The sequence below is a fragment of the Macaca mulatta genome, chromosome 4 (assembly GCF_049350105.2).
Source record: "Macaca mulatta isolate MMU2019108-1 chromosome 4, T2T-MMU8v2.0, whole genome shotgun sequence".
NCBI lineage: Eukaryota > Metazoa > Chordata > Mammalia > Primates > Cercopithecidae > Macaca > Macaca mulatta.
Window position 1 is genome coordinate 96,035,710 of NC_133409.1, and position 22,258 is coordinate 96,057,967.

The following is a 22,258-nucleotide window of genomic DNA, read 5'->3' on the forward strand; positions in this document are numbered from 1 at the left end:
GAAACTATACACCATTACTACGGCTGCATTCTGTTGGTCAAAAGGCAGGAAAATGCATCTCACCTTTTGATGAAGGAATGTCAACATTTCATTGGAAAATAAAGTCCCAGAGTGCCCAACACTTGTATAGCAATGTATGGCTTTTTTTAAATGCCCTGTTTTTCAGATGAGGAAATTGAATCTCAGAGAGGTGGAGTAGCTAGTCTGAGGTCTCGGGTCTGGTGAGAAGGATGAAAGTCTGGTTCTTCTGACTCTTAGTATATGCTGGTGAAGCCTATCCAAGTTATCTTCTCCTCTCTCCCATATGCTATTGTAACTGAGAATCACACTGGGTTTTTTGTGTCTCCAGCATCTTCAGGATATGTGGGGCTGTCTTCATCCAGGTGCTTTAGATATGTCCTTATGTGGTATCTCCCTGTAACTTGTCATTTTATTGAGTTAGGCTGTAGGTCTTATGGAAGTACATTTCAACTAACTGGAATCTTTCTTACAAAAGTGCTTCATCAATGAAAAATGAAACATTTTCCAATATTGTTCATGCCATTTGCTTCAAAAATCTGAGAGACAATAACATTACAATATGTGTGTTCTTATTCTCTTTTATTATCCTGTTATTATTACATCTTATTTGTCCTTAAACAGGAAATAAGTAATCACTGCTTGCTTTCAGTAGTTTCTATATTACTTGGTCATCGTAAAAAGGAGGTTGTATCGTTTTTGATGTTCCGCCTGCCAGAATTAAAATCCAGCTGCCATAATCATTTTCTGTTATTCTTGGTTTCAGGTAAAACTTCCTTTTCCTGTAGATCAAATCACAGATCTTCCAAGGAACGATTTCCAGATGATGATTAAGATGCACAAGCTAACCTCAGAACAGTTAGAGTTCATTCATGATGTCCGACGGCGCAGCAAGAACCGCATCGCGGCCCAGCGCTGCCGCAAGAGGAAACTGGACTGTATTCAGAATTTAGAATGTGAAATCCGCAAATTGGTGAGTTGGCCCATCCATTGTGATCAGCAACCGGAAGTGACCAGGACCAATGTAAAGGAACAGCAAAGAAAGTTGGAAAAGTAGAAAGAAGAGTCATCCTTTGGGGAAGTTTGAGTTTATTTTTTAACAAGTTTCTCAACAGAAGTAATAGCTTTACATCTGCTCTGTGTGTGTGTGTGCGTGCGCACGTGTGCGCACACGCAGATGTGTAATAGTGTGTCAATATTTTATATCCTTCAGTCATTATTCATATAGAGGTAGTTCTTTTTTATTTTTCATCCAACGTGAAAATAACTGATGTTGGCCAGGCGTGGTGGCTCACACCTGTAATCCTAGCACTTTGAAAGGCCAAGGCAGGTCGATCACTTGAGGTCAGGAGTTTGAAACCAGCCTGGCCAACATGGTGAAACCCCGTCTCTACTAAAAATGCAACAAGTTAGCCGGGCATGGTGGCGTGTGCCTGTAATCCCAACTACTCAGGAGGCTGAGGCAGGATAATCACTTGAGCAGGGGTTGCAGTGAGTGGAGATTGCGTCACTGCACTCCAGCCTGGGTGATAGAGTGAGACCCTGTCTCAAAAACATAAATGAATAACTGATGTTAATTATGAGCATTTATGGACCAGGTATTCTTCTAAACGGTTTTTGTGGATGATCCCATTTAATCCTCACATTAACGCTATGACTTAGGCACTCCTTTATCCCCATTCACAGAGGAGGAAACTGCAATGCAGAAGGGTTGGGTAACTTCCCAGTACTTGGTAGAACTTGAATGCAAACCCAGGTGTCTGATTCCAAATCGTGTCTTGTACCACTGCTTTCTCCTGCCTCCTGACAGAAGAGAATGGATTCGAGATAGGACGCCTACCTGCAGCGGGGCCGTTGCTCAGGAGATGATCTCCTGGCATCCTTTGCAGCCCCAGGGCCCTTTCTTTTGCAATTCTGCCTCAAGGTGGCTGTCATAGCCATCCCTGTGCCTGAGAGTGTTTTGTCACAGAAAACAAACTCCCGTCTCCCAGGCTCCCCCATATACTCAGAGCTATGTGCCCCCACCCCTTCTCCTTGATAAGCAGCCATAAGCTACAGAAAGTAAATCCAGGTGACCTCTGGCTCCTGACTGTAGCTTTGAAGGCAACCAACTCAACCTCCTTCAGCTCTACCTTTCTGCCACCAAATAACAGAAACTCATCTCAGGTGCCATGTCTGTGTCAGGCTGAAGAAGAGGGAGGCTGCATGGTGTGGTCATGATCTAAGTGTGGCTCCTCAGACTGTTCGCAGCACCCTCTGGCCTCGTGGTGAGCCACCAGCTGATGAGAATCAAAGCGCAAGGATGAGATGTTAGAAAAGCACAGGATATATGTTATCAAGATAGCCCTGGACTTCAGGGTTTTGTGTTGTTGTTGTTGTTGTTGTTGTTGTTGTTTTGTGTTTTCTCTTTTTTTTTGTTTTGACACTCACCAACCAGGGAAAATATCTGTCTTTAGTAGCTCCCATCACCAACAAAGAAAGTCCAAGCTTCTTAGTAGGACCTCTCCTGCCCTTTGTATTTCAGTCTGTAGCTGCCTCTCCAGTGTCACCATCCACTCCCTTCCTAGGACTTGATCCCTGATAAAATCAATCTCTGCACTTGTGCCTACACCATTTCCTCTCTGTCTTGGACATTCCTCTACTTTTTCTATCTCCTTTGTTCTTTAAGAGTCAGGTCATGGCTGGGCACCATGGCTCACACCTGTAATTGCAGTACTTTGGGAGGTTGAGGCAGGAGGATCACTTAAGGCCAAAAGTTTGAGACTAGCCTGGGCAATATAGCAAGACCCCATCTCTGAATGAATGAGTCAGGTTATGCATCACGTCTCTAGGAAGCCCCTTTCCTGAGTCCCCCGTTAGGCTGGGCACCTGCCCATGGAACCCTGATCTGACCTCTGGCTTAGTGCTTATCACTTACTCTCTTGAGTTATCTTCACATATGTCTGTTTCCCCAGCCCCCAGCCCTCAACTGTCGTGTTCCTCAAGGACAAAGACAGTGACTTGATCATTTCTGAATATCCAGTGTTGGACCCATTGCTGGGGTCAAGAAAACGTCTGTTGCCCTAAAATTTGCTGGATATTGTGACTTTTCAGTTCAGGGGATTATGAGTTTCTTCTTTCAAATATTTCTTTAACATTATTTACTTTTGTTAAACAACAAAATTTAATTTAAATCACATAAGGAGACAACGTTCCTGCTGGTGAGTGTGGGTCTTCTGAAAGCCTGCTGGGCTTAGGTAGTTAAGTCCACTGGGTGTGAGTCTACAGGGGCCTAGGCACATGTCTATAGTGCCCTGCACTCCTCTTAAGGTAGTAAAATAACTTCAGTCACCCACATTTGAGAAATGCCTGGTTTTGGTAATTCGCATTCTGCTTAGTGTAGTGTTGTAATACTGAACAAACAAAATCCAAGCCACAGACCAGGTAGATATTTAAAGCACTTTGCCAGCATTTTTCAACTAAAAAACCAAAAGAGCATCATCTAGTTCTCCAACCACTTTTTGGCATCCCTTAAATAATGCGCTGTGTTTCGGTGCTGAATGAGAACACACTCGTCAGTGTGCGTGTGTGACTTAGAGCTTCATGGTTTTAACCGAGGCGTGAGTTACACTGTCTTTCCTGCTGCTGTCACACGCAGCACCTCATTTTCTTCCTCCTAGAAAGTGGCATGGAACATTTAACAAATGAGTAGGCCTGGAGGGGTCAGTGCTTTGGCCAGGGCAATGTGGCAGAATGATCCTGGGGTTCCTCTCCCAGCACCCAAGCAGTATTGCCCCTCACTTTGCAGATTTCTGTACTAAAAGGGGAGAGCTCCAGGTTGCACAGCCACCCATACAAGTTTTCTCCCCAAGGAGACATCCCAGATGTGTTTTGTTTCTTGTCTGCCACCCTGTGGCGGGGATGCAGTGTCCTGGCAGGGATGGCGTTGGTGGATGGAGCAGCTTCCACCTCTCCCCAGTCCCTCCCTGCCCAGTCCCCAGCAGGCCCTGCACTCACTCCCTACTCCCACGTCGTCTCCCACACACCCGCCACTCAGCTGTTGCAAACTCGCATAATGTATTTCTCTCAAGTTGCACTTCTACATCTGTTTATTTTTCCTTTTTAAAATGTATTTTCTTGATAAATTTATAAATATTTTAGCAGGTGCCCTTTCCTGGTATAAATCTGTCTTTCCAACACACATGCCCACGCCGCCTGCCAGATTGCGTTCATGTTACGGCACATGCAGTTCCCGTGTCGGAGACCTGTTCCTTGTGCGTGTCGCATGCCTGCTCCTCCCTTTCTCCTCTTCATTTTCTCTCCCATCCTCTTCTCCTGCCTGAGCTTGCAAAGGGTTGGTGAGAACTGACTTCATGCTGCTTCAGATGCCCCTTTTCTTCATCCACTTCATTGTGTGTGCCTCATGGAACCCCATCTCCTCCCCTCACCCTCACGCAATTTTTCTTTTTTTTTTTTTGAGATGGAGTCTCGCTCTGTCGCCCAGACTGGAGTGCGGTAGTGTGATATCATCTCGCTGCAACCTCCACCTTCCCGATTCAAGCAATTCTCATGTCTCAGCCTCCTGAGTAGCTGGGATTACAAGCATGCCCAAACACGCCCAGCTAATTTTTATGTTTTTAGTAGATACGGGGTTTCACCATGTTTGCCAGGCTGGTATCAAACTCCTGACCTCAGGTGATCCACCCACCTCTGCCTCCCAAAGTGCTGGGATTACAGGCATGACCCACCACGCCCAGCCCCCTTCCCACAAATGTTGATGGTAAAACCTTAATTGGTCTCCACTCTGTTGCTGAAGTCATCTCTGTTGGGATGGTGAATTTCAGGAACACAAAAGCATGTGTAGGATTTTGTTTAAGGAGAAGAACATCTCAGAACTTTGGGCTAGTACGCAAGGGTTCAGGCTCCATCCTTCCTTCTCCCTTCCCAAGTCTGGGAGAATCGCTGCTCCAGACCCATTGCACATACCCCGGCTGTCCTAGAGAGGGTCCCTCCTGTTCAGTCTGCTCTGCTACCAAGGCCAGAGAGCCCGTGATGTTGGGTTCTATATGAAACTCCATATGTTAGGCAACCATAGGAAATTGCTGATGACTTTTTTGGGGTTTTTTTTTTCTAATACACTTTTTTTTTTGGCAGGGGAAGACAGGGTCTCGCTCTGTCACCCAGGGTGAGTGACACCATCTCACTCACTGCAGCTTCCACCACCTGGGCACAAGTGATCCTCCCACCTCAGCCTCCCAAGAAGCTGAAACTACAGGTGTGCGCCACCACACCTGGCTAATTTTTGTATCTTTTGTAGAGAAGGGGTTTTGCCATGTTGCCCAAGCTGGTCTCAAACTCCTGAGCTCAAGGGATCCACACAACTTGGCCTCCCATAGTGCTGGGATTACAGGTGTGAGCCACTGCACCCCAGCCTGGCTTACTTTTTTAGGAGCAGTTTTAGGTTCACAGCGAAATTGAACACACTATACAGAGAGTTCCCATATGTTCCTGTTCCCACACACACAGCCTCACCCACTGTCAGCATCCCCCACAAAGTGTACACATGTTAGTCAATGAACCTACACTGACACATCATCATCACCCAAGTCCGTAGTTTACGTTAGAGCTCACTCTCAGTGTTGTACATTCTGTGGGTTTGGACAAATGTATAATGACATGGACCCGCCAGTCTAGTGTCATACAGAGGCTTTCACTGCCCCCAAATCCTCTGTGCTCCACCTGTTCAACCCCCTTTACCCCTGGCAACCACAGATCTTTTTACTGTCTCCATAGTTTTGCTTTTTTCAAAATGTCATGTAGTTGGAATGGTGGATTTTTGCCTTTCAAAAATGGCAACCTGATACATTTGGGGGAGATTTTCAATCACAAGATTGGGACTGAGAGTTTTTAACTTAACTCTCTGCAAACCCCAAATTCTGGGAAACCAAAACATTGACTCCGAAGTTTTCTGATTGGTGACAATTTTGCTGGTTGTTTGCCTGGGCCTTGGAGAGGAATGAAGAGGTGTCCTGGGGAAGATGTTGGCGTCAGCAGCCCGTCTGGATGGGCTGCTCAGATGGGAGGTGCGGCAGAAGCCCCTGTCTGGGCTCCCTGAATATGTATCTTTTAAGTTTCTAGAGCCTGACCTAGTCATTCTTGAGTTACATTATAATGGAGGATGCAAAACAAAGGCTGGAAAACCTCCTGAAACGAGGCCTTCGGTCCTCCAATTCAGGCTTGATCAACCCTTCTCTTTTTTTGTCTGCTGTCCAGGTGTGTGAGAAAGAGAAACTGTTGTCAGAGAGGAATCAACTGAAAGCATGCATGGGGGAACTGTTGGACAACTTCTCCTGCCTTTCCCAGGAAGTCTGCCGAGACATCCAGAGTCCCGAGCAGATCCAGGCCCTGCATCGGTATTGCCCTGTCCTCAGACCCATGGACCTGCCCACAGCCTCCAGTATTAACCCTGCGCCCTTGGGTGTTGAGCAGAACATTGCAGCCTCCCAATGCGCAGTGGGGGAAAATGTGCCCTGCTGCTTGGAGCCAGGCGCAGCTCCCCCCGGACCCCCCTGGGCACCCAGCAACACCTCCGAGAATTGTACCTCTGGGAGGAGGCTAGAAGGCACTGACCCCGGAACCTTCTCAGAGAGAGGAGGACCTCCTCTTGAACCCAGGAGCCAAACAGTGACCGTGGACTTCTGCCAGGAAATGACTGATAAGTGTACAACTGACGAACAGCCCAGGAAAGATTACACCTAGTGACTCGGCTCTGCCTCCCGGTCTGCACACCTCTCCCATCCAGGCATTCTTCAGTCAGCCTGTGGCACTGTTCATCTGCTGTCCCGAAGAAACCGAGAACACATTTGGTGCACACTACAGCGGTCTTAGCAGCAATACTGTTCCGAAGTAGTCTCTCCTCTTCTCGAGCAGGAGTGATAGATAGTTACCTTCACAATGGTGCTACCCCTTGCCCAGGCAAGGAAAGACAGCAGTGATGATACTGTCTGTCTGTGGCTCAATTTCAGTCTTCACAGGGATAGACTACAACACCTCTAGGCCCCAACCACGGAGTTTTTTTCTCAGTGGCCCATGTCACAAACCCTATCTCAGGAATTTCTTCTGAATGTTCAATTTTTTTCATTGAAGACAGCTTCTATACACATCAAAGTTTTATAGCTAGACTGTACATATTATATATAATATATATATAAAATATATATATATATCCATATGCAAAAGTCCTGCATGCCTCAACTTTCTCATCCTAAAACTGGAAACTTATTTCTCATTTAGAAACAGGTTCCAACATTCCTCTTCTTTTGTCTCTGATACTAGAACTAGTTTGGTAACTGTTAACATGGTCATTTTTCTTGCTTCACAGTTCAATTTTCAATTTGTGCTTATTTATGGACAAAATTCAGTGTTGGAAGCTTTTTCCCAAGGTTTTAGTTCAGATTTCTTTTTCGTTTGGTTTGGTTTTGGCACCGCCACGTGGTGTCATTTGAGTATTGTGGGTTTGTTTTTTGTTTGTTGGGGGGGGTTTTGTTTGTTTTTGGTTTTTTTGTTTTTTTCCTTGCAGATACTGTACAGTGATGGTCAACTTTGCCACTTGCACTGAGTTTTGGGTCAAACCTATTTTCTTAAATGAAGTTGTAACTTCAGTATAACTCAAGTATACTGTATGTTCTTTGCTTTTAGTTTAAAAAGTAAAACATTTTAGCTAATTAAAAAGCACTCAGGTGATAATTATGTAGGAAAAACAATCTTGCCAAATAATGAATTCATCCTAGGATGTGTAGACAATAATCTGCTTGAATATTTTTATATTTCACCTCCTCCCCACCTTTCCCTAAGCAAAGTTTAAATGCAGATAGAGAGTTCAGAGTTGATGCTGGATGTTCAGATTCCTACGTGGGGAGAGAGTTTGGACATCTCACTCAAAAGTACATCAGAAAAACAGGAATCCATGATTTTATACCAGAACTCAGCAGGCATTGGCTCCTAGAAATCAAGCTAGAACGTTTTCACCCAGGGAGTAAGTCCCATTCATTTCAACACGTCCTGAGGCCTCGGCTTGCTCTGGAAGTGTTGTGCTGTAGGACCTGCCCCCCGAAGGACGGGGCCAACCAGCCACCGGCTTTCCTGCCCAGGCTCGGCCTCCCAGGACATCTGGCCTGAGGGGATTTGAATCACAGCCCCGAAGGTCCTGCCTTCACCCTGTTGGGAGAGAGCAGGGCATCCTGGCATCTGCGATCCATCCCTGACACAGGCTGACACATTCTTTCTCCTTTCCTTCTCCAAAGGCTTGGAGTTGTCTTCTGAGGTTTTTCTGCCGGTCTCTTGTCTGAAGGCAGACTTCATTCTGAGGCTTTGGACAAGCTATCACCAGGAGCCCTCCCTGTCCCCTTCCCGAATCACACATATACCCTACCCTCACCTGATGATAATTTTCTCTTCTTGCTGCAAAACTGGTTGACTTGCAACCCAGAGAGAGCAGCTTCCCTTGGCTCTGGGGGCGTGTTGGCCCCAGCCACGTTTACAGGAAGGTGTGCCCCAGAGGAGGAGGAATCAGCTCCCTCGCTCCAGTGGCCTTGGGTCTGGGTCTCACTGAGCAGCCCGAGGACCACTCCAGCCCGGCTGGGGAAGAGAGTCCTGAACGGTTTGATGTGGGGACGGGGTGGTGGGCAGTGGGGAATAGATGGTTGACTTTGTTTCTTTCTTTGTGCCATTGTTTGGACAATATTAAAGCTGCATGTAAAAGGGGAAATTAGTATACGATGTAGGCGAACAGTGAAATCATAGTAACATATGTTTTAGTATTATTAACTTTTTTCTGTACAAATATTAGCACTAAATGTTTAAATATGTATGAATGCCAGAAATTTGTCAGTTCATGCAGTAGGATAAAAAAAAAAAAAAAAAAAGGCTCTTTTTAAACAGTTCCACTTTTAAAACCTGCCTCTGGGTTTTTGTTTTTTCTCGTGTGTGTGTGTGTGTGTGTGTGTTTGTGTGTGTGCGTGTGTGTGTGCTTGTCTGAAACAGATCTTGATAAAGCTCTGTGTTGGAGCTGCTGGTTTTTGTTATGGTTGTTGGAATTTCTTGGCCTACTAGGACAGTTCTGTGCTTCACCGTGAGGTTTGCCTTTGTGGAAAACTGGTGACAGCGAGAATATAAACTCAATGTGAATCACGTGGTACTTCACAGGCGTGTGTTATGGTGGAGTCAGCTGACAGTATTTTGCTTTTTAACTCTATTGTTGCCTTTCCAAGTGACCTCACTTCTTCTTTTAGAAAAAGAACACTTTCTGCTCGTATCATAACCAGGTCCAACCCAGCTTCTTGGCATGAGGTTTACCCTGGTAACAACTCATGTGCAACTGGTAGTCTTGACCACATTCCATCCGTTTCCCCAGGTTTCTATGTTCAGTAGCCCAGACCTGTTTGGCAGTCATTTCTAGGAGGGGCAGGGTCTCTTTATTTCTCTCCACCCTAATTCAGACCTCACCCTCCTCCCACCAACCCCTGCCTCGCTTTTCTTCCTCTTCCCCCAACCTAACTTCTGCCATGGGAACTGGTTAAAAACACTGCTCTAAAAACCATCTTCCAGTTTCGTAGGGATTTCTAACAAGTTATCTCATTCATAATACACCATGAACCGTGACTAGCTTCGTGCAGTTGTTCATGTGATGTGTGCGTGTCTTTTCCTATTCGGAACTGTGTGCTTGTCAAAATTATTTCTGGGTTGATTCAAAGGGAGGACTTGCTGGGGACCAGAATCCAAACGGCCTCAAGTGGAATTTTAAAACCCAGCCTGTCTCTTTTCCCTGGGATCCGTCGGTCAACCCCACACCTTTTAAGAAAAGAAAAAGCAAGTGAACAGCAAGGAAGAGTATTTGCACAGTACAGGGACATTTGGTGGTTTTTAAGGCTCTTTTACAAAAATAAGAGACCCTCCAACCACAGGCTGTTTAGGAGGATGCCTGCTTGGGTCTCCAAATGGCTGGGGTAGGAATGGTTGTTGGGGCAGAGCCAGTGGAGATGACCCTGAGACTAATGAACATCCCACCTAAATCCAGTCCTCCCCTTGGATCTGCCTTTGTCCTGCTTGTGTCTCCAGGCAACCTCTCTTCAAGTTGGTCAGGCTTTGGGCAGGTGAGTGCTTTGCTGTATGTGTTTGTTTCTCTGTGTTATCTGGGGGTGCCTTGATTAAAACTGAACTTCATTACATACTGATTCTGGAACAAAACTGTTAGAAAAACTTCAAAAAAAAAAAAAAAAAAAGCTGACAAAGTTACGAGGCCATCCTGCTACTTCTCTTCTCAGTTGCCAGCAATGACTCAGGCGTCAAAGGCGATGCTGCAGTGGGAAACCTGACTGTGCGTCTGCAACTGTATGTTGTGCGAGTAATTTATTAACTGTCTTTCTAAAGGTTTGCTGCTTTTAAGATGCACTCTAATTCAGGATGTAATCCTTATATTGCTTTTCCAAGGAAGTAAAAAAAAAAAAAGGCTAGTGATTAGTATGACAACTGCCACTACTCCTTCAAAAGGAGCCAGGACCAGCGACAGGACTCATAAGAGGACTGGCTAAAGTGAAGTGTGCACAGTGTGAAGTTTAATGCTGTTGTCAAGAAGCCTAAACCCACATTTTCTCTTTTAATATTTTATGATTGCCATCAAAGAAGAAGAAAAAGAAGGAACAAAGGTTTGAAAATGATAAGCCTGTTAAGACACCAAAAACTCCTGTCCCGTGAAGCTGCTTGACATCCTGTGCAGTAGCATAATCCTCTCACAATGAGGAAGAGCTGCCTGCAAAGCTTTCTCACGTCCCTATTTGGCTACCTACTTCTCTACATTATGCCCCATTTAAACTAGGAGCTGTTTTAGAAATGACTTCAAACTGCTCCACTGTTGCTTACAGTTTAGGAGGAGTCTCAGATCCATAAAGGAGCAAGAATCAAGTTTGGTCCTCAAATGACTGTAAATAGACTAAAGAACAAGGTGTTTTTTTGTTTTTGTTTTTGTTTTTATTTTTTAAGAATAAAGCTGTTCGTTGTACCATGGGTTAGTGTTTCTTCCCCAGGTTGAACACTGTGTTGGAAGTTCGATTTCTGGTGAGCCAGTCCACAGTACAATGCCCTGTTGTGGAGTTGGTATTCATACAGGAAGTCTGTGTGCACGAGGCATTGTGTGTTGAAAGTGTATGTTGATAGTACTGCCCGAGCCATCTCATGACCCCAGCATCCAAAACCGATGCTGTAGAACAGAACATATTTGTACACAAATAGTGTGTGCAAATAGCATTTGTACATAGAAAAGTCTTATTGTGGCAGATTGAGGATAAATTATTCAACTGACGGTGCAAAAACATTACTTGCAAAGAAAAGTAAGTTTATAGTATTTTCCTACACTCCACCCTGGGAGATGATATTTCTATCAAATGAATATCAGTGCATTTTAAATGTAATATGAAAACGATGCTGCCATTTTGTGAAGAATACCCACTTGGTTGCAGAGGCCAACTTTCATAGCTTTGATTTAATGTTGTGACATGGTGTATGCATATCGCTGTCAAGCAATGGATAAACAGCTCTGACTTTCATTCTCATTCCAGTTTATTGACCTCAGATAAAACACTGGCCCTTCTTAGAAGCAGAAGTGCACCAAGACCATTCATTTCAGGTAGACTCACATTCAGTGCCAAGCGCTCCCATGGGAATAATCAGACGCATATGTTGCAAAAGAGTGAAGGGACTTGGACAAAGGGGTTTTCCTACAGATGGATGCTCAGTCTTCTACCAAAACATGTTTGGAGGCAGAAGTGTGACCTCCCCTTAAGTCCCAACAATGTATTTTGTGTGTGCAAATCCTGGGATGCCTATTCACGCTCTGACATAAAGACATGGCACCTCTAGTGAGTGATCAGGAAGATTCCATATGTGTTTGGGAGCTTCAGGTGCTTGTTAGACACAGTGAGCCATTCAAGGCAAGCAGCACCTTTGCTAGTGAGGCCAAGAGGGCCTGTGACAATTTGTTCCAGAACCAGTCTGATGCAAGTGCACCTCTAATATATGCCTTACAAACTCCAGAGGCCATATTCAAAACAGGGTCTTCTCAGTGTATGCAAGGGGCCGCAGCCCCTCTTCTCTTCCTCCCCAGGTTGAACAATACGGACAGTTTTCACACATATCTACCTGTATAACCCTCTGTACCTCTCATAACTGGTCAACGACTGTAACAGGTTACATCAGGTGTTTTTCTACATACTTTTTACACAGATTCTATGCGATTAATGTAACTTAATTCAATGCATCATTTTATTGTACTAGTTCTTAGGCTTGTCCTTATTTTTTTCTAAGTGATTGTGGTTTTTCTTGTGGTTTTTATTGTAAAAATGAAAGGCTGTTGATGCTTATTCTCTGTAACTAAGAATTTTTACCTTTTGGGGAAAAAAAACATTGCTATGAACTAATGAATTGAAACTTCATTTACTCATTGTAAATACACTATTGTGCAAAAAAAGTTTTCACTCAATTGAATTGCTAGTGTTAACTGAATTTTGTCTAGACACCATTTCTGTTGATGAAATAAAGACATATCATTATGCATTGTAAACTGATTTTCTTTCTCTCTGATCCCTGTGTTCCAAATTACAGAATGAGAAACCTCAGGAAATCTTTTTTCCTAGAGGCCGTTTCTCTTCCTCTGACTTAGACCCTTACTTGCTACCTGATTAATCTGATTAGGAATCTTTAAAATTTGATAATATTAGGCCGGGCGCGGTGGCTCAAGCCTGTAATCCCAGCACTTTGGGAGGCCGAGACGGGCGGATCACGAGGTCGGGAGATCGAGACCATCCTGGCTAACACGGTGAAACCCTGTCTCTACTAAAAAATACAAAAAACTAGCCGGGCGAGGTGGCGGGCGCCTGTAGTCCCAGCTACTCGGGAGGCTGAGGCAGGAGAATGGCGTAAACCCGGGAGGCGGAGCTTGCAGTGAGCTGAGATCCGGCCACTGCACTCCAGCCTGGGTGACAGAGCGAGACTCCGTCTCAAAAAAAAAAAAATTGATAATATTAATGTGATTCCTAAACTCTGAATTTTAAAAATCCCTAGTGCCTGTGAGAGTAGATAAAAGGCTTTAAGCCCAATTTCTCGGTTTTGATATTGTGCTATCACCATGCAGGATGTTACCACGGGAGAAAACTGGGTGATGGGTATCATTTCTTGCAATTGCATGTAAATCTGCAATTATATCCAAAAAAAGGCTTAATTTTTAAAAAACTAAATGAAAGTAAATGAGAAAGAACATTAAACCAACACCAAGATGCAATGAGTTGCAAGGAAAGATGTGTAAAATTGTGGTTGAGGAAACCACACAGTCCCACATCAGCTAGTGAGGGGGTACGTTCTGAGAAATGCATCCTTACACAATTTCATATTGTGAGAACATCAGGGTGTGCCGCACCAACCCAGATGGGAAAGCCTATGACACACCTAGACTATATGCTCCTAGGCTGCAAACTGGTGCAGCATGTAACTGTACTGGATATGGTAGGCAATTGTAACACCAGGGTAAGTGTTTGTGTATCTTAACATAGAACAGGTGTGGTAAAAATAGGGTTTGCAGTCTTACGGAACCACTGTCATATATTCGTTCCATCATTGACCAAAACATGGTTATGCCACGCATGACTGTACAGTTTAAAAGGTGTATTCTAAAAGTGTATTTCATAGTTGTGTCTTAGGTTTTAACGTAAAGAGAAAAGAGATCAAATGGTGGGCAGGTCGAGTGGCCATGAGCAAACACTGGACTCAGAGGTGAGAGAAAGTCACTAGAGCAGAGCAGGGACGGTCTGAGCTGTCAGCGAGGCTGTAACGAGTGCATGCACTTGGTGTCTGGGCAGGGCAGGGCTGTGCTGCCAAGATCCAAGCTTCAAGAAGGGCACCCGACCGCCAGATGGGAAAACTGAAATTAAAAGCTGCTAAGTTCTGCTCCCTCGGGCGAGTCTCCATGGGCACCTATGGAGTCAAGGAAGGCTTCCTGAGAGCAGGTCATGGGTTTTGCAAATGTGTGCTGCTCTGACAACATCACAGTCATAACATTGTCGGTACTAGAGGTGGATTACCTATGCCTGAAGATGGGAAGTTAGTCCACTCTGAGAAAAACAGGTGGGTCAGAGTCCCAGAATTTTCTGTGGGAAACCCTGGTAATTTAGAACTGATGGTCCTTTGCACCTTCAACCCTGACATTTACTCTTGTGATACAAATAATGGTCATGCATTGAAGCAAAATAAACAAACCTCACCAGCTGTTGTGTCCTGCAAAACAGGTGTCCCCAACCCCTGGGTTGCAGACTGGTTCCGGTCCATGACCTGTTAGGAACATGCCTCACAGCAGGAGGTGAGCAGCTGGGGAGTGAACATTACTGCCTGAGCTCCGTCTCCTGCCATCAGCGGTGGCATTAGATTCCCATAGGAGCACGAACCCTACTGGGAACGGTGCATGTGCGGGATCTGGGTTGCAGCTCCTTATGAGACTCTAATGCCTGATGAGCTGAGGTGGAACAGTTTCATCTCGAAAACATCCCCCAACCCCCGCTACCTCTGGTCCGTGGAAAAATTGTCTTCCACGATTCCAGTCCCCGGTGCCAAAAAGGTTGGGAATCGCAGCTACAAAAGAGCTTTTAAGCACTGTCCAGCCCCAGGTGGACAGCAGCCATTTTCTTTCCTACTTTACATGTGCTTCTTACGGGAAATTTGTATCTGCCTTTGGGGCAGTGAGGATAGGTTGCCTCTACACAAGGCCCTGCCAGCAGTTTTGTTAAATGTATTTGGAAATAACTGAGCTGTTCTTTAAAATCATTTTAGAATCTTTTCCCTCTTCTCCAACCCACCACCTCACCCAACTCTGCCCCACCACTTGGGATGCATTAGCAAGATTATACTTAATGTTTAACACCAGCTGGTGAAGTTGCCGTGAGCAGAAATGGGTTTCCAATTCTCCTCACTGAGCACCTATGCCTTCCTGATACAAATGAACACAATACTTCCTGGTGTCAAAAAATCAAGGCCCAGAGAGATGGAGAAAGCCACACATCCCATTACACAAGTGTCTTTCATTTCACTCAAGAGCATGACATCTCCCGTGTCCACACCCGTCCCTGGTTCCTGCAGATCCTGACACACACCTGCCACTGGCCTGCTTAGCCACAAAGAGGCATTGCTGATTCTCCATGGCTAGTTCTTACTCTTTCTTCTTGAAGACAAGTGCATCCCTGAGACAGTGCCCTTCATCCCGAAGCAGTGAACGGAAACCTTCCAAGACACACTAGCAGTCACTGGAAACATTACATTTTACACTGGGCCCTTCAGACTTTGTTTTTTCTTCTTTTTAGAGACAAGGCCTTGCTCTGCTGCCCAGGCTGGAGTTCTATGGCCATTCACAGGCATGATCGTAGTGCGCCCACAGCTGTGAACTCCTGGTCGCAAGAATCCTCTCGCCTCAGCCTCCTGAGTAACTGGGACTATAGGCAGGCCTCCAGGCCCAGCTCAAACTTGTTTGTTGTTGTTGTTGTTGTGTTTTGAGACGTGCTTTGTCACCAGGCTGGAGTACAGTGGCACGATCTTGGCTCACTGCAACTTCCACCTCCCAGGTTCAAGCAATTCTCCTGCCTCAGCCTCCCAAGTAGCTGGGACTACAGGCGCATGCCACCACGCCCAGCTAATTTTTGCATTTTTAGCAGAGACGGGGTTTCATCATGTTGGCCAGGATGGTCTCGATCTGTTGACCTCATGATCCTCCGCACCTTGGCCTCCCAAAGTTCTGGGATTACAGGCATGAGCCACCACACCCAGCCTCAAACTTGTTTTTTAAAACCTCCATATGTGCTGTGTTGACAATCCTGTAAAGACTTTTCAGAGTAAAAGAAATTGAAATTACAAAAAAAGTTGCCATAGAGGCCTCTGAAACCTATTGACAAACCTATTGACACAACATGACAGAAAGTGAATAAGAAATAAAGACTGGAAAATTGGAAGCAAAGGGTAAGGTATTGCCTTTGGCATTTATACATAAATACATATTCATTCAACCAACACTGTGTTACATGCTGAGCATCCAGGATGTCAAATACCTTACCCTTACAGCTTTCACAGGCTAGTTGGGCAGAGAGATGTACAAATAAATCATTGCCCAGGGGCTGCTGACTTTTACAGAAAGGAGAGCAAGGATTTCTGAAAGGACTGTGGGCCTCAGAGCAGCTGGATATGGATTTGAATTCCAGCAGGCACTTCAACTTGTGTGATCTTTAACTGTGGAGAAAGTTAATCTCTTTGAGCCTTGTCAGATCTATAAGATGAAAATGAACAATAACAACTTGACAAGTTGTACAAGGTATAGATAATGTGAGCACGTGGAATATAGTATTTCTACAAAAAAAATTTTTTTTTAATTAGCTGGGAATGGTGGTGCATCTCTATAGTACCACCTATTGGGAAGGCTGAGGTGGGAGGATCACTTGAACCCGGGAGGTGGAGGTTGCAGTGAGCCAAGATCATGCCACTGCACTCCAGCCTGGGCAACAGAGCAAGACCTGTCTCAAAAAAAAAAAAAAAAAAACAAAAAACCCTATCGTCTACCCCCCACCGTTACTATAATTACAAGGCTGCCACAAAGAAAGGCATGGTGAGTGAATGGGTGACTGAGAAGATATGGTGAAACTGCCTCCATGAAAATAATGAGTCCCCAAAAGGCAGCCACAGGATAGGTGGACACTGTCCAGCAGCACACTCCTGGGTGGGCAACAGCAGGCAGGAGCGGGACAGCTGCCACAGCTGGGTTACAAGTGAGAGGCAGGAAATGAGGTCAGAGGCAGGGGCCAGTGCCTGAATTTCCTGTGGCTGTTATCTCACAGGACATAGATGATGCCAAGCCTTATGGCTTTCAACCAAATTGATTCTTCTTATAACTTGAAGCCTTTATTACCAGGTGCGTGGCCAGGGTTGGGGACTACTCTGGCTGTGGGGTAGAGGACGGGGGAGCTAAAAGGCTCTTTCTATGGGAATTGAGTCCACCTTTATGGCTCTAAAAACTCAGGGCTGGGCACGGTGGCTCACACCTGTAATCCCAGCACTTTGGGAGCACCTGAGGTCAGGAATTCAAGACCAGCCTCACTAACACGAAGCTAAAAATATTAAAATACAAAAATTAGCCAGGCCTGGTCATGGGTACCTGTAGTCCCAGCTAGTTGGGAGGCTGAGGCAGGAGAATGGCTTGAACCCAGGAGGTGGAGGTTGCAGTGAGCCGAGATGAGCCAAGCAGCAACCAGCCGAGCAGCCTCATGGGTTGGCTAGTCAGTGCACATCACACGGCACACACTCTCCTGGATGGCTCAGGACCACTGGGAGGGCAGGCAGGGTGAGGAAGACGTGCTGGCTTCTACCACTCCCAGGAAGCTCCTGGGGGGCACAATCATGGCATCACCGCTACCCATGAACGATCCCAGAACGGTACAAAACAAGCATGCGAGTGTTTGCCAGTGTTTTAATCCATATTTTATTTCCATGCCATCGGTGAATTAAAAATCCAACTGATTCATCCCCAAGAAATGAACTGGTGAGAGGAAAAGCCTCAAAAGTTTCTTGTCAACCTCTTCTTTATAGACAGGAAGCACAGCTGACCTCAGGCTGAGCACAAAGCTCCAGGCCTGCTCTGGACCCACGTTTAAGGGGCCAACTGCTACTGTTACTGCCACTACAGAGCTGGGGAACTCTCTTGCAAAATATCCCAGCAGGCTGTGCTGGGACTGGGGAAGAGGAGACATATACCAATCCTCCTCCTCAAGCAGAGCCGCTCTTGTCCCTAGATCTCCTCTGACGGTGTACAGCTCCTCCCTGCCCGAGCATCGGACCTCCCTCAAGCAGTGTGCCCAGGCAGGGTGAGAATCTGTCCCCAGCCCCCATAAGGGAAGGGTCTCCTGTGGAAGTGAGCCCAGGCTGGGAGCACCCTGAACAGGGCCCTTCGCCTGGTGGGTGTCTGCAGAGGGCGTGGGTCCCAAAGCGCTTCCTGCAGTTTGAGCTGACAAAGGCACAACTCTCCTCCTGCAGGTACCAGCTGCTCCTGATGCATTATTTTTTCATAATAGATGAAAGTTCTAGAAGCATGTTCTGAAAGAGATAGGAAACCAAAAACAAAACAGACTCAAAGGTCTTGTAAGAGTCAGGCCCTACCCACCCACCTTGGATTCTATATAAGTCAAAAATCCTGGGGATCAAAGAGCTGCTGCAGACGGCAGCTGTCCCTGTGTTTCCCCACAGGTGAACATCCGTGTAAGAGGTGGTGCCCAATAGCATTACAGTGAAAACTCTGGATCCTTCCTGCTGCCTCTTCCTCCTGTTGTGGTTTTTGTTGTTTTGTGCAAAGATTCAGGCCTAAAACTAAAAAGTCAATTTGTTCCTAAGCTCCATCTTAATCCCCTTACAATTAGCCAGATTTTTTGACTTTAGATCATATGGAAAGGGAAAACTAATTCAAATACAGAATTGTCTATTTTAGAACAATCTATCTCTGATGTTAAAAATATGCTAAACTCAGGAGGCCATGTGCCGGGAGAGCAAGGGCCAGCCATGGGTGTAGGAACAGGAGTTTGGGTTGAGTCAGACAGGCTGAGGGTCCAATTCCAGCTCACTTGCTCATCCAATAAATATTAATTTATCCCCTGCTGTGTCCCAAGGACTATGTTTCACACAACCTAACTGTGTGACTTAGGACAAGTCACCTATTTCTTTTTTTTTTTTTTTTTTTTGAGACAGTCTCGCTCGGTCGCTAGGCTGCAGTATAGTGGCGTGATCTTAGCTCACTGCAACCTCCGCCTCCTGGGTTCAAGAGATTCTCCTGCCTCGACCTCCCGAGTAGCTGGTACTACAGGCACGCACCACCACGCCCAGCTAATTTTTGTATTTTTAGTAGAGATGGGGTTTCACCATGTTGACCAGGATGGTCTTGATCTCTTGACATCATGATCCGCCCGCTTCATCCTCCCAAAGTGCAGGGATTACAGGCATGAGCCATCGTGCCCGGCCACAAGTCACCTATTTCCTTATCTGTAAAATGGAAATTAGCACGTGGCTATGGAGAGGAAGTACACAGTGTGTCCAGATGATGATCCAGCCCTCAATAAAGCGGTGTCCTTCTTCATCTTCTTCACATTCTTTGGTAATTGTTAAATTGTGTAAAACTTCTCAGCCAAAAGGTTCAATAAATTATAACAATCCACCCTCCAAATATCCACCTCATAATCCTTGTTAATAATGTTGAGTCGGGCTGGGCACAGTGTCTCATGCCTATAATCCCAGAACTTTGGAAGGCCGAGGCAAGAGGATCATTTGAGCCTTGGAGTCCAAGGCTGCAGTGAATGAGGCCACTGCACTCCAGCCTGGGGGACAGAGTGAGATCCTGTGTCTAAAAAAATTAAAGTAATACAAATAATAATGTTGAGTTGAAAAATACCTTTCCAAACGAAACAAAGAAACTTGAAGGCAAAGAGATTTTTCATACTAAATATAAAACTAAAAGTGTAAAGATGTCATAAACAGGGAAAAAAGACAAGCAGATTGGGAAAAGAATCTTTCAATGCCTGTATAGACAAGAGGTTAATATAATACCATACAAGAGCTCCTAGAAATCAGAAGAACAACAAATATCCCAACAGAAAAATAAACAACGACAATTCATGGTAGAAATACAGATAGCCAATAAACATATGAACAACCTGAGTAGTAATCACAGAAATGTAAATTAAAGCAAAGAGAAATATTTTTAGTTCATCAGATGGGGAAGGGGGTAAGATAATGTCTGCTGTTGGCAAGAGCATGAGGAAATGTGTGCTATGCTGGTGAGAGGTTAGTTGGAATAGCGCTTCCTGTGCAAAAATTGGCAGCATCTATCAAAATGAAATGTAGCCAGGTCTCGTAGCTCATGCCTGTATTCCCAGTGCTTTGGGAGACCAAGGTGGGAGGACAGCTTGAGCCCAGGAAGTCGAGACTACAGTGAGCTATGATTGCACCACCGTACTCCAAATTGGGCAACAAAGCAAGACCATGCCTCAAAAAAAAACCAAAACGAGCTGGGCACAATGGCTCATGCCTGTAATCCAAGCACTTTGGGAGGCCAAGGTGAGGGGATCACTTGAGGTCAGGAGTTTGAGACCAGCCTGGCCAACATGAAGAAACCCCATCTCTACTAAAAATACAAAAATCGGCAGCTATGGTGGTGCACACCTGTAATCCCAGCTACTCAGGAGGCTGAGGCAGAAGAATCGCTTCAACCCATGAGGCAGAGGTTGCACTGAGCCAAGATCGTGCCATTGCACTCCAGCCTTGGTGAAAGAATAAGACTCTGTCTCAAAAATACATGCACACACAAAACACAAACACACACACACAATGTGCATGTCCATTGAAACCAACAGCTCCACTTCTTGGTACCTATCAAAGATACATGCAGGAAACATTAAATACAACATTGTTTGCAGTAGGAAAAAAGGAAACAGCCTAAATGGCCATCAGATATATATGGTTCATCATACCATGGAAAAGTATGAGCTGAGATAAACACCAAGGCAGCTCTATAGGAACTGACAAAGGTGCCTGAGATAGATCATTAAGTGAGCAAGAGCAAACTGCAGAGACATTTCCAGAGTATGGTCACGTTTATATTTTAAAAAACAAACAATAGACTGGGAGGCTTCAAGAAGGCTGACTACATGCATATGGTATTCGCCTCTTCCATAAAAAGGAACCAAAACAGCAAGTAGATAATCACACTTCAAACAGATCATCTAAGAGAGAGCACTGGAATTCCACAGAGGAGTGGGAAACACCAAAAGCAAGGAAGGAGAGGGAAGCAAGACAGCCTGCTCATCCGGGATTGGCTGGGAGCCTGGAGAGGTCCGGTAAAGTGGGGAAAACATAAGTGAGAGACCCCCAGCAGTCTACATTCCCACCACAGACTCTTAGCTGTAGGAGAGTCCCTCAACCTTCAACCCTCAAGGGCCCTGACTAAGGTAGGGAGCTGCCTGGAAACTGAACGGCAGCACCGCTCCAGAGAGGGAGGTCATGCTGTGTCCCACACACCCCCAAGCCCTAAGCAGCAGCAGCATGGCACCATTTTAAGAGCCCAGCCCCCTCCACACTGGGGCTAGGCAGGAGCCACTGACAACAACCACCCAACTGCACCCCCAGCAGAGAGGCAACCAGGCATTTTCACATACCCTGAGGACACATTCCATGCCTGCAATGGCAGCACTGTGAACTGCTGCCGTGCCCCAGCTGCTCTCACTGAAAGTAATCCTGCCTCCCCAGCAGCAAAGCCACACCTGAGCATTCTGCTGGCAGCCTGAGGATCTATCATAGCCAGCACCTGTACACATCACCAGGCGGCCTGAGGGCAGGTCTACCCAGCCCAGCTCTAACCCTCAGCCCAGTACCTGAGTATTCCATCTCAGGGTGTGGGAGTTGCCCAGCCCGGTCCACCACCACTGACACCTAAGCATTCTTCCCATAGTCTCTGGTCAGGCCCACCCAATCTCCCACTGCCACTACAGCTGGTACCCACCCACATATATCACCTGCGGGCCTAGGAACTGGCCTTCCCACACCATTGCAGCCACCACCAACACCAGTGCAGACCGCCTGGATCCCTAAGAGTTATCCCACCACTGCAATTGCCATCATCCACACCAGGCCTGCTGCTAAGGGGCTCAAGAACCTGCCCACCCACCTAGTCCATTGCTGCTATTCCTGCCACCCAAACAAGCCACCTGGAGGCCCAATAATTGGCCTGATTGGACACACTAATACCTGTGCCAGCATAAGCAATGCTGGGGTGCAAGAACAGGCATGCCCAGCCCACTGCTGTCAACACTGGGGCCTAAAGACTGGCCCACCTACTGGCCTAGCCCTCAGCCAAACTTCAACATAGCCTCCACTAATAATCACACCATGAGCCACCAAGAAAATCACAGGCAACACTGATACTGTTTACAGCTGAAGAAATCATACAGAGACTACTCCAGTACATGCACCAAGAATCAAAGTGCCCTACCCAAACAACCAGAGATACATCTTCAGGAAAAAGTCTCCCCTATGAAAGCAAATTCAAAAACTAGAAAAAGCAACTTTTACAACAGATGCACAGATACCAATGTAAGGACACAAAAAACATGAAAAAGCAAATAAGTATGACACCTCCAAAGGAACACAA

At 45.8% G+C, this 22,258-nt stretch overlaps 1 protein-coding gene across 14 annotated transcripts in view; it reads left to right on the top strand.

Moving 5' to 3' along the window:
- BACH2 (BTB domain and CNC homolog 2) overlaps positions 1-12,610 on the top strand; it is a 367,290-nt gene extending 354,680 nt beyond the window's left edge. For 9 of the 14 annotated variants that reach the window (XM_015136932.3, XM_077999652.1, XM_015136931.3 and 6 more), the window contains 2 exons: positions 785-991; positions 6,271-7,062. In XM_015136932.3, the coding sequence (XP_014992418.3) occupies positions 785-991; positions 6,271-6,756 (693 nt within the window). In that variant the 3' untranslated portion in view covers positions 6,757-7,062. Of the gene's footprint in view, positions 1-784; positions 992-6,270 lie in introns of all 14 variants that reach the window. The other 5 variants (XM_077999657.1, XM_077999656.1, XM_077999658.1 and 2 more) reach the window with 2 other exon arrangements.
- Positions 12,611-22,258: the final 9,648 nt, after the last annotated feature.